The sequence below is a fragment of the Alligator sinensis genome, unplaced genomic scaffold (genome assembly GCF_000455745.1).
Source record: "Alligator sinensis unplaced genomic scaffold, ASM45574v1 scaffold360_3, whole genome shotgun sequence".
In the NCBI taxonomy this organism is placed as follows: domain Eukaryota; kingdom Metazoa; phylum Chordata; order Crocodylia; family Alligatoridae; genus Alligator; species Alligator sinensis.
In genome coordinates, this window is record NW_005841977.1 from 707,286 (window position 1) to 720,118 (window position 12,833).

Below are 12,833 nucleotides of genomic sequence, written 5' to 3' on the forward strand. Positions count from 1 at the left end.
AGGGGGTCGGACTCAATGATCTATTGAGGTCCCTTCCGACCCTAACATCTATGATTTCAGAATACAACAAGCCAGTTTGATGGGGTTGGCAGTATCAGAGACACTAAAGTAGTGTGCTGGGCCTAGCCACTTTTGAAACTCTAAAGGAACAGAAAAGAATAAGCCACCTCAAAACACCCTAATGCATGCCAAGTTTACGCTTTTGTTTCCATGATCCCTTCTCTCAGCAAATCAAGGCAGAAGAGAAACAAAATACACACACAACCAACCAGCCTAACCTCATCTGCAAAACCCAACACCGTTCCAAATGTCATATTATTTTTACAGAATCAGGCAGAGATGGGAGCAGGGTGGGGGAGGGGGAACACAACAACAGTTCTTGGATAGGGCCAGTTTCAGCAGCTGCTGTAGCTGTTCATCTGTGCAATTAGCTTGCAATTAGTTTTCCCCCCAATATGCCAAGAGTAACACATTTTTCTTTTGGAAGTAGAGCTAGTAAGATATAAATCTTTGGCTCATTGGGGTGTACAGGAAAAGATAAAGAAGCTGACAAACCTTGAGCAAGATCAGAACACCAAGAGTGTGCATAATGGGGACACCGGGAAAACTGGGAAAGACATGCAGGGTGGCAGCAGAGGTAACTTAGCAAATTTCCGTGGACCTGAAGCTTGAGCCAAGAGGGGATTTTGGAGAACAACACAAGCACGGTATCAGTGGGTGCGTCTACACATGCACTTTAATGCGCAGTAGTTTATTTTACTACGTATTCAAGCATTATGTAAAAAACGATGATATTATGCTAATGAACAGTAAAATAGGCTACTGAGCATTAAGCATGCATTGGTTCTACTGCACATTAGGGAAGCATAAGGCACATTCATTTAGTACCTCACATTGTAGGTACTAAATTTAATGAGCATTAGGAAAAGTGCATGAATGCACGTGTAGATGCGCCCAGTGACAGAAGCATAGGAAATTACAGCAAATAGTCCTAATGGTAGAGGCAGATCTCAGCATAGCTTAGGAAGATGAATGAAGAGTAACTTTACCTTACAGGTAAAAACTAAACATTAAAGCTTCCTGAGCAGCTTTGTGGATTTCTCCTCACCCACAAGCAGCCAGACATTTAAGAGGACATGTCCTGAGTCACCTGTTCCTGTGGAACAGGGGCAGGCAAAAATATAGCCCATGAGCCACATCTGGCCCGCCAGGCCATTCTATCTGCCCTGTGCGGCCCCTCCAAAAAACAATTATTACTGGCCCATGGCTGCTCCTCTGAAAGCCAGCAGCAGGTGAGCTTTCAGAGGTCACGCACCATTGGACTGGGTGGACTCTGTGCCTCCACCTCCATGGGGCTCCCACCACTCGATCTGGGAGCCCCACTGGAGGCACAGAGTGCAATGGTGTACAACCGGACAGCTGTTGAGTAGGAGCGGAGCTCCCGCCTGGAGGAGGAGGGAGTGGGGTGGGCCTCCCTGCCACAGCACACAGCTTCTGCTGGTGGTGGGCCCTCAAGGCACTCCTGGCCTGCTGCGGGCAAAGCCCCCTAGCAGCATGCAGCTTTGGTTGAATCCCAGGAGCTGAGCTGCATGTGTTGGCACGTAGCTAGCCCGGCCTGCCTCGCTAGTGCATGCTTTCAAGACAGACCAGGCTGGCTCCATGCCAGCACATGGAGCTCCTGGAACTACAGGCAGGAGCTGCACACCTACAGGTTGGGTCCAAGCCAGCATGTGGGGGGGAGCTGTGTGCCATTGGGCCAGCTCCATGCCTTCACATGGGGCTTCCAGCACCCCAGCAGGGAGCCACACGTGAAAGCATGAAGTCCACCCAGACCGATGGCAAGCAATGCCCTATGGCTCCTGGTCCATGCACCATCAGGCCAGGTGGGCTCCATACTTCCATGTATGGCTCCCTGCTGGAGTGCTGGAAGCCCCACGTGGAGGCACAGAGCCAGCGCAGCCTGATGGCATGTGGTTTGTGCTCAGAGCCCATGTGCTGGCACAGAGCCACCCTTGTTTGCTTTGAAGGTGTGTACCAGCAGCCTGGGTCAGGCCGGCTCTATGCCGCCATGTGCAGCTCCCAGGATTCAGCCACAGCTGTGTGCTGCTGGGGGGCTCTACCTGCTGTGAGCCAGGAGCACCCCGAGGGGCCACTGCCTGCTGCTGCCGGTGGCAAGGACTGTGCGCCACGGTGGGGGCATGTGGCAGGGAGTCCCCCACTCACATACCCACACCCCCCCCACCTCCCAACCCCTTCATACCCCCTCCCCCCACAAATCCCACACCCACTCCCGACACAATACACAGAGTAAGACTTTATTTTGAGTTATTAATCACCTCTATATACACTATGCAAAGACATGCAAGTCAGGACAAAAATAGATATTTATTTTTAATAAAATTAAAATATGTTATACTAGATGTTTGACTTTTAGTATACAATGTGGGGTTTTTTCCTGGTTCCAAGACGACAAGCAAAACACCCCTTGCGCCCCCCCCCCCCCCCCCCACGCCCCATTCCCGTCGCTGGCGAGAGAGGGGGAGCCCAATGGGCAGCAAAGTACGACAACAATGTCTGGTGGCAGGGGTCAGGAGATGAGACTTCTGGTTCCAAGATGGTGACCGGGGGTGGGGTGTGGGGGGGGTGGCACCTGTCAAGGGGTGGGGCTACCCTTGCAGCCCTCAACACCTCACTAAAAGTAATTAGGCAGCCTTGCAGCTGAAATAATTGGCCCCTGCTCAAAAGGCTAAAACACCCCCAAAACTGAAAGCCCTTCCTAAGTATCATGAAAACCATCCAACAAACTTCAGTGAAACACTAGTGGGAATCCTAGGCACATGATTTGTAAAAGCAAATGAATGAAACAAAAAAAAAAAAAAAGCGCCACTGGGAAATCATTATCCTGCTCTTAATTCAAGCTAAGTTAAGAGTCATTTCTGTTATTCCGTCACACATCAAAAAACCTCCATTTAAAAGATGCAGTAACAATTTTTTTTTTAGAAAGAGACTGAATCACTAAACAGGTACTATAACCTTGCAATATGAGTAAGCAAGAATGTACTTTGGCTCGATATGTCTCTAGCATCCACAGTTGACCACTGAGGGACCCACGGCAGCACATACAGCTCAAGAAGCAGCAGGCCTTTCATCCACCCAGTGTAAATTGCAGGTACTCGGCAGGATTGCAGGTAATTTGTGTCTCAGTGCAGAGCCCCAAGGCAGTCTCCCTTTAAGGTGTGATTTGGTCTTCCTCAAAATTCAGCAACTGACCTTGCTGAATCTCACAAACGCTCAAAGTGGCAAACTGAAGCTTACATCCTGAAAGCAAGACAGGTCTCAGCTTGAACATGGATGGAATTCCCCCAAGGGGATGGATATCGCCTTCTACTTTTCTAAATCAAACATCTAGTCAGGGAACAGAAAGGGCAGACAGAAGTTACATTTGTCGCAAGATCAGCCCCTTGAAAAGTAGGGGGGTGCACCAATAAAGATTTTATTGGCCAATACTGATAGCCGATTATTAACTAGCCATTCCAGCCAATACCAACTGGCAACTTGGAGAGTCTGTTGGGGGTGGGGGAGGGCATGGGGCAGACTGAGGCCCCCACTGTGAGGGAGGGAGTGGGGCTGGGCAGGGGTTGGGGTAGCCGCTGCCTGGCCAGGGCAATGAATGTTACCCTGGGGCCAGGAGAGGGGACAGAGCTGTGGGCAACTTGTCTGGGGCATGTGGGGAAAGGGGATAGCTCTCCACTGCTGCGCATACCCCCAGAAGAGGCGTGGGGGGGCATGTGCCCCCTCAAATGTGTGTGCAAGACGTGGGTGGGCTGCCCACTGTGGGCTTGAAGCCAGGGGCTGTGACAATCTCTTCCTGGCAGGGGGGCTGGGCCAGAGCTGTGCTTAAGGCAGATGGGGGTGCTGTGGGCTCAGCTGCACGGGGTGGGCAGTGGTGATGGGAGGGGTGGCTATGGCCTACTAAGTCCCCCTTAGCACCACCCCTGCTTGGGGCACCAGGGCACCCGAGGGAAAGGCAGAAGAACAGAGTGCTCCAGCAAGGGTGGCCCTAGGAGGGGCTTGGGGGGCCTATGGCCACCCCAAAATTCCTCATAGTCCCCCTCCTAGTGCTGCCACCACAACTGCCCATCCTGTGCAGCTGAGTCTGTCCTACTCCCACCTGCCCTGAGCGCAGCCCCGACCCAGCCCCCCTGCCGGGAAGAGGCCATCACAGCCCCTGGCCCCAAGCCCACAGTGGGCAGCCCACCTTTGCCCTGCACACAAATCCCATGCCTCCTCCGGGGGTCCACACAGAGGTGGGGAGCACAGGTACATGGCATTTACCAGTGACATTATCAGCAAAAAAAAAAAAGCCGATTGCTTATAGTGTCAATTTTCCTGTTATTGGTGCTGACTCGATATGTGACCGATATATTGGTGCACCTCTACTTGAAAGTGCTCTGCAACTATGCCCATACAGAAAAGCATGGCTGCAAGAGTGCTTTAAAAATGCCTGATCCCACAACACTATGAACCCTCATTACATTCCAAAGTGGATTGCCTTCACTAAAGTCTGTCAGTGCATGCCGGGAGCAGGGCTGGCCTGATACTGCCCAGCCCTGTACCTGGTGCTGTCTTCAGAATGGGAGGGGGAGAAGGGAGGAGGGAATTCTGTCTGGGATTTGCCCAGCTTGCAATGGAGGGTGGGGTGGGTGGATTGGAGCCTTCCCACCTCATGTAATGAGGGTTCAGACTGTCATGTAATTGGGCACTTTTAAAGCACTCTACAGCTGTGCACTTCTGTCAGGGCATGGCTGCAGAGTGTTTTCAAGGGGCTGATCGCGCAACAGCTGTAACTTCTGTCTGCGCCCTATTTCCCTGACTAGTGCAAGCTAGGTAAACCCCAGACCAAGATCCCTCCTCTCCCTTTCCCCACTTCCCATTCTGAAGACAGCACTGGAGCGGGGAGGAGCGGGGAGGGTGGGGCTAGGGGAGAGCAGCTGCAGACATACAGCTGCTCCAAAACTGGAGCTTGATCCTCCAATCCACCAGACCCAACAGCAAACGTTTGGCTCAGGGGGAACGCTGCAACTCATGGCGGTTCTTGTGAAGTGCCACGAGTTACAGTGAGGAGCTGTGCGTCCATCAGCATCCAAAAACCTCAAGAGTTTAGAGACAACAATATTCAAACAAGCAACAACTGCAGCAGGGTACTGGTCTAAAATTAAAAAGTTCCTCTTAGACTCCAAGATTGCTGCCTCTCAGCCACTTTCATGTACAGAACATAACTGATGTGCAACCAACCAATTCCAGTACTACACCAGCCAGTCATTCAGTTGTTTTTTTTCAAATGTAATATCTAAATACACATAAGTACCCTCAATTCAAAGCATTTTTTGTAAAATGTCAAAGAAATACGACCCTTAATATAGCATACAAGTTATGTTCCATAAAGCACACGTCCTAATACCAAGCATATAATGTTAGTGAGATTCATACCTGAAGGTCAAAGAACTTGCTGTACCGTCGATAAATGACTTCTGTGGAACCATTGGACCAGGTGACCCTGATTATATACACCTGTGGAGAAAAGAGAAGGTCAGAGGAAAATGACACCAATAGAGCAAACTTGCTTCCTTCCCCATGATTCTGGGGGTTAGGGCAGATTCCAGAATAGCTACAGAAGGCCCTAATTCAGGAGAGCACAAGGACATGCTGTGTTCCAAAGCTACCACCACTGCTAGATAGGTCAAGTGTTAGCAGCTACATCTTGGGCACCCCCATGCAGGTCCAGCACAAACTGCGATCTACAGAGACCTAAAATTGTGGTCTGCAGTAGCCTGAAAGCACACTAGCTAATACAGCATAGGATTAAGGGCTATAACACCTGTGGAATATCCACTAGTCTATCAAGCGCACAGCTCACTCTAACGGTTTCAGAAATACCTTGAGATTCTGTTTACTTACAAAGTGTTTTAGGCCCTGTTTACCTTTCTGCTGTCTAAAGTGTCACAACCCAAAGTTGTGATTTTTGTTTTGTGTGCGCTTTGGCACTGCTAAATTATTTTCCCACCAAATTTGTAGCTTTCTTTGCAGTGTGCATTTCTTTTGCATCTGAGAAATGCTCGTTGCAAAGAGTTCCCACCATTTGTATTCTAATTCAAGCCCCATTATTGGCTTGCGTGAAATTATGCACACGTGGCGGCTAGTGATTGGCTTGCTAGCCGTATAAAAAGGCTTGGGTGGTTTCCACCCGGTTTGGAGAACTTGGAGAACCCCCGCAAGGGAGGACTCCACGAACACCAGGAGGAGGAGACTTCACGCTGTGTGAAGATCTCTAAGCGCTGCGGAGCCTATTGGACCCAGCGCATTTCAAGCAGGCAACAGAGGTCTGATCAGCCTCTAGCCTCTCCCCGTCGCCGATTAATTCCTAGACATATCCCTTCCTGCGCGCAAAAGAAACGGACCCAGGGAGCTTCAACAACTCCGTGGGAGAGAGCGAGCTTGTCGTAGTCCTCAAACGAGGATTTAATCGGAGCTGTGCCTGGAAAACTGTCCAGCCTACACCGCGACCATCTTCGGTGTAAGTAAATAATTTTTAAATCAACCATTACGCGTCTGTGCCTAATTCTAGCGTGTCGCCCGTTCTCTCCGACCCCGCGTGCCCGGGCTGCTGGCCACAGCCCGCGTGCGCAAAAGGGCCGCGGATCGCTCCCGGCCCGCACATAAAGCAGTCCATAATTAATTCCCATAACTGTAGGTTATGCATAGGGCTTGTGCATAAACTACAGGCCTCAATAAGCAGTGAAAACCAAAACAAGCAATTTCTGATCATCCGTGATAGAGGATGGCAAGGAAATCATAGAGTTGGGCAAAGATTTGATATTTAATACTTTTTATCTCCATTCACACAAATCAGATAACTCTTGACAATGTAAGCCCTCAGGGTTGCAAAGTTCAGGCTGTGCTGATTGCTACTAAGGTGAAGGCACTTCTTTCCGTGACTATTTCAAAAGGAGCTCCCTTTTTCTGCTGCAAGATATTCAAAAGCACCTTCCCCAGAACAGGAGCAAAGCTTTTGGAAGACCAGGTGAATGGAAACACTAGCAACTTCAAATGATGCTCTAGCAAGGACATGAATGAAATATAATAAAAGATGTTTTAAAAAAATCTGTTACCAGTTTAGATTCTCTGATAGAGACAAATTCATTTGTCTAAAGTGAACCAGACCAGAAATCAGCCTCAAGACCACAACTTGAAGCTAAAACCAGGAGATAAAGAGGAAGAGAGGAACATCTAATTATTTGAGCCATTATTTGTACTCTGATGTCTAGACATTATGGCATTCAATCCTGGAATAAAACTCATTTGCCATTATGAGAGATTATTGCATGCGTAGCCAAAGCCAACAGATCAAAAAAGCTAAATGAAGAAGCTTATTCCTGGTCTTCAGGAAAGGAAATCCATTCAGTAGCATAGATACAGTATAGTTTTATGACCATTTGTTTTGGTCAAAGCCTCAAATTTAACATTCTTTTCCTTCCTTTCTGGGTTGTAATGAACTTACTTGAGTATCCTCTGCCCCACTGTTCTTGAAGAAATGAGAACTCACCTCAGTCTCACTGGTCCCATTCTACCAATAACAATCCTCCCTTAATTCAAGCAAGACCTGAACTTCTGGACAAGAGGGACCCTAGATTTCCTTTTATAGACACTATGAAGGTTGAATGGCCCTCTACAACAGGTACAAAAGCCTTGAGGGATGCAGGGGTGTAGGTTGTAGCTGTGTTGGTCTAAGGACATAGACAGACAAAGTTCTTTAGGCAATGTAGACTTGTCACGATAGGCCTAACAGAGATGGCAATTGTTTGCCAGGTCCTTAGAATCATAGAAAATTAGGTTCAGAAGGGACCTCAGGAGATCATCCAGTTCAACTCCCTGATCAAAGCAGAACCATCCCCAACTACATCATTCCAGCCAGGGCTTTGTCGAGCCAGGCCTTAAGAACCTCCAAGGCTGGAGACTCTACCACCTCTTTAGGTAACCCATTCCAGTGCTTCACCACCCTCCTAGTGAGAACGTTTTTCCTAATATCCAACCTAAACTTCTCTTGCTGCAACTTGAGAGCCAAGGCAACTTCACTAGGGCCAGGACAAGAAAGCCATCCCCCTGCACAATTCCAGCAGCATGCAGCAATAAGCACCCTTCTTCCCCACCCAAGCAAGATTAAGCAAATTCAGACAAAGAACCCACCAACCTGAGCTCAGGGACAGAGTTTATTTCTAGCCAGTAAAGCGTTAACACCAGAGTGCATCCAAGCTGCTGTTAGCTTCCCATCAGGGTCTATAGGGCAGCCAGTAAGACATCATGTAGGTTGGAAGCTCTGCCGATACCCCAGCTCCCTTATCATTCTATAGCATTTCACAGCATTATATCACTGCTGGCTGCCTGCCTGGAGAAAGCCTTCCACTGGGGTAGGAGGAAAAGCCAATTTTTCCTCCATTGTTTATTCATATCCTGCCTTTATTTTGGAATCAACAGTTTACTGTGCTGGGATTTTAGTCAGTATGTAGAAAGGTATTTACTAGAGCTCATATAAATTGAAAAAGAAACAACTCAGAGGGATAAGCAGCCAAGAGGTTTTGGGGCAAGGGCACCACATGCTTTACAATTAAGAGGGCAGGAGCATTTCTTCCTATTCACTTTAATCTAGTTCAGGTAGGTGCCAATCTTTCCTGGAACACCTGAAGAATGGATGGTTACACATTCAGTTTAACAGCAGGATAGTCCCCTCCTTCCTTTCCAGACTGTGCAAAAATAGAAAGGGGCAGGGAACAAAAACGTGCAGAAGTGGGAGATTCTATATACGTATGGAAAATGCTGCCTCGTTAAAGTATCTCCTGGAAGCCCAACTCCTTCCCTTATGAATATTTTCCACCCTTCCCACCAATGATGCCTATGCATGCTCTTGACTAAAAACAGCATGTAGCTCCTTTCAGGGCCTACCCAATAACCCCTGCCATCATGGCCAAGCATCTAACCCAACCTTTGAACATCTAGTGCTTAGCTTTCATGTGGCAGTTTCCCCTGCCTCAGATCATCTGTCTAGAAGAGCCTATAGTGATGTGAGGTGGCTGGTGCTGGAGAGGGGGTACATATTTTGGGTTCATTCACTGCATCTATTTACCCAAGGAAAAACCATGTCATCTCCATGTGACGTCACCCTCAGAACTACCTCCAACAGAAACAACTGCTTGAAAAGAACATAGGAGTGGGAGGTGGACAATATAATTCAGTGGACAACTGCCCTTCCTTGCCTGGGTTTCTAGGTATAGGGATATGGAATAAGTTACTCAGTAGGCCTTCTCCAGTGCTAATCTTTATTTCCAGAGGATCATAGAGGATAACCACTCTTTTCCCAACCAAAATGGGGGTTCCTTGTGGAGAGATCCTACAGCAGTTGCAACTAGCTCTCCCCTTCTTCTGTACACTCATCCTAACTGTTCCATCCCAAAATGATGAACACAACTGGGCAAGCAGCAGAGAGGAGGGGAAAAATATCAGAACTCAACTCCAATGCATTTGTTTCCTAGTGGGGTGGGAGGATTGGAGCAGATGGCAGGAAAGCAGAGGTTGCAGGAGGGGCTGCAACACCATCATGTAGCATAGACCTACGGCCAAGACTAACAGTTAAAGCTATCTAAATATTTACAGGGTTTCCTGGGCCAACCACAGGACCTGCACAGCAGAGAGAAAGTCGCTGACTCTGTGAAACCTGGGAACTGACAGTTCTTCTTTCGTCAGAAAGAATTTCTTATCCTTCTCACCTCCCAGCCCATTAGCACTGGATTATAGGATCCATCAAATGCTTCTTTCCCATTTAGCCCGCTGAACAAAGCTGTGTTAAAACGTCAGTGAAGTCTGATGTTCAAAAACAAATAGCCAACTGAGTCTTGGCACAAGCAAGCACAAATTAGAGAACTGGGCCCTCTTACGCTACAGTTTAATTTGATCCAGAGACCAAGAGAGAACGCAAAGAAACTTTGAGGCCATGCTCCAGAAAGCATTGAACTGTTGGTCATGGCAAGTGGCCTGCCAGCACAAGGTAGAGGTAACAATTTCTGAGGCTTCTTAATTGCTTAGGCGCTAAACCCCTCATTATCAAAAATGACTTTGGCTTCCAAATGCCTACATTGTATTTGAAAATGAGGTCTTACAGACAGATGTTTAAAGGTATTCAGGCATGTGAAAATGCAAGCAAGTGCCTGGTGGTATTTTCAGCAATGCCTAAATACTCTTTAAAATCTGGCACTTTGCCTCCTAAGTTGCTCTTCCATAGGCTACAAGCTTCTTATCTTTTATTTTGCCTGCCCAGCCACATATCCATCCAAGGCATAAATAAAGATGCACTCTCTTTCAACTTCAGACAGTGGCGGCGGCCCAAGATCCAGAGCAAAAACTAAACTAGCCTGAGCTGTCTTTTCAGAGAGAGTAGCAACTCCAGAAGAGAGGAACTAGCTCTTCCCTTAAGATGCAAGTTAATTACGTCGGAACGTGAAGAGCTCAGACAATCCCAACAGCAAAAGTACGGTCCACTTGCATCTTTGCATAATGCAGGAGCATAGCGTGTTAAATCCACTAAGTAGGGTAGCTGGTGTGAACCTTTCAGAAACAAGCTCAGAGAAGCCTCCAGTAACCCATTCCTTCATAAAGTGTCAATCCTTTGTATAGGGAAAGCTCACTAATCCTCCACGGAAAATGAAATTAATGAAATAGGTCAGATATTCTGATCACTTTGATAATCATAGCAGTGAGTTGGCTTCCTTCTACCTCTTACTGAGCATTGGGCTAGGGGTGATAGGTTGCATATCAATTACTGAAAAATCACAGGTTAGACATTGACAAGAAGCACATCAGGTCAACAGAAACCTCTGAACCTGTATTTCCACCACTGGTGCATTTTTATTTCAAGCTGGCCCCTCACAGATCAAAGTAGCAAGGGATGGAAAAAGACCTGAGGTCATCTTATCCATCCTGCTGGCTAACGCAAGACTGTTCCCTACAGAGACTCTCACATGATCTCATGTGCATCACAGTCCCCTCCGCCCCTCAGTGTTCCTCGCAAAGGCAGCTTGCAGCGAGAACGTGCCAGCGCAAGGCAGGACTGAAAAGTCCTCGTAAGGGACCTGTCAAAAATGACAAGTTGCTAGAGAGATGCAAATGGCACTCGGCCAACCATAACAGAGCTGTCAACGAAAGCTGCCAATCAGCTATCATGTTAGAAATGGCTCTGGCAACCAGAGGGAAACACGCCGGCAAGTTACAGTGAAGAGAACACTTTCCTCCGCGATGCAAGGGAGCAGAGCTCCATCCTCCCAGCGGGAGCATGCAACAAGGACCAGGCAAACAGCTACTGGGAATGGCACTCGGCAGCAGTAGCATTCCACGGTAACCAAGAGGTTCAACACGTTAGAGCCAACAGAAGAGCAAGACAGGCTGAAGCATGGGATCCCACAGGAAAGCCAGATGCAAACAGTGCCCAAGTCTGGAGGCTTAGGACGTGATCCGAACTCTAGTGAAAGCTGGCACTCTGTGGAACAGCCAGCCATAGCTTTTTCTCTTCCCGCAAATGAAATACCCAATGCACATACTGAGATCACTCGCAGCAGTTAGGACTGTACTGATACAAAGATGAAGGACCCTTGCACATGCCTGATAATGAATACAACCCTGACCTCCTAAAATGACTGGAAGCGCTTTACAAATACTTAAGTCCCACCTCTTACCCAAGGGATACGCAGCATTTCCTCATCTGCTTTCAGGAGGGGCATTGGAACCACACCGAAAAGCATTGGCAGCAGGCAGGCACTGCTTCTGCTGCAGCTCCTCCAGGTTAGCTCCTGGAAACAGGTGTGCTGGGCAGCTCAACTGGTGGCAGCCGCATCTATTTCCAAGTTGCTGTCACCGCAGGGTGAAACCACCCTACGTGCCTTGGTTTTCATGAAGCACAGCGGAGCCCAACTGGGAAGGCCTGCAACAGAAGCAATGTACTGCAGGCAGGCGCACTTTCCCGTGTCAGAGCTGAATGGAGAAGCGGCCGGAACATCTCCTGACAACAGAGATGCGTGGGCAAGACAGTCCCACCTGCCCTACACATTTCCACTCTCAGATCCTGCATGGTGCTGCCTGAGTGGGAAGGTCTGAAGCAGGAGCACAGGCTCTTGCAACAACCACAAACAGATCCGGCTCTGCAGGAGGCACACAGCACAGCTCCACCTGGCTACAGCACCCCCTTGGCCTGCCTGCACCCCTCTCCTAGGCCTCACATGCCCACCTCTCCCCACATACTGCATGTGAAGCCAATCACCTTGTCTTGGACAACTGGGCATCCCCAGGCTCTGCCCCTTCTGGCCTCCAAGCACAATATTAACAACAAAATGATAGCGTTTATATTATTATAGTCATACTATATTTATCTTCATTTTTTAAATGGGGTGCCACTGAATTCTGAAAAGTTTTGGAGGGGCGCCTTGAGTCGCAGAGGGTTGAGAAGCACTGTCCTATGCATTATAGTGCGGCTGACCCTTCCCTGACATGAGAAACAATGAAAGTCCACAGACATTTACCAGTTACCAATGCAAAGTCAGACATAACAACCTCCAGCAGAGAGAGAACTGTCTGCAGAGAGTTATTTCAAATGGGTTTAAGCCTGTGTGGTCCCAGGTCCAGAGAAATTATGTACAATAAACCTTTCTGTGGAAAACTCCACATATTTAAAGGCATCTTTCACCAGCAAAGGGAAAAGTACCAGCCTTTCTATTCCACTCCTCTTCCCTCCAAGC

General features: G+C 48.3%; 1 protein-coding gene across 1 annotated transcript in view; it reads right to left on the reverse strand.

Moving 5' to 3' along the window:
* Positions 1-11,822, reverse strand: part of SH3PXD2B (SH3 and PX domains 2B) — a 106,253-nt gene extending 94,431 nt beyond the window's left edge. Inside the window, exons 1-2 of the mRNA XM_014518714.2 lie at positions 11,778-11,822; positions 5,491-5,571 (exon numbers count right to left, since the gene is read on the reverse strand). Of these exons, the coding sequence (XP_014374200.1) occupies positions 5,491-5,571; positions 11,778-11,822 (126 nt within the window). The remainder of the gene's footprint in view (positions 1-5,490; positions 5,572-11,777) is intronic.
* Positions 11,823-12,833: the final 1,011 nt, after the last annotated feature.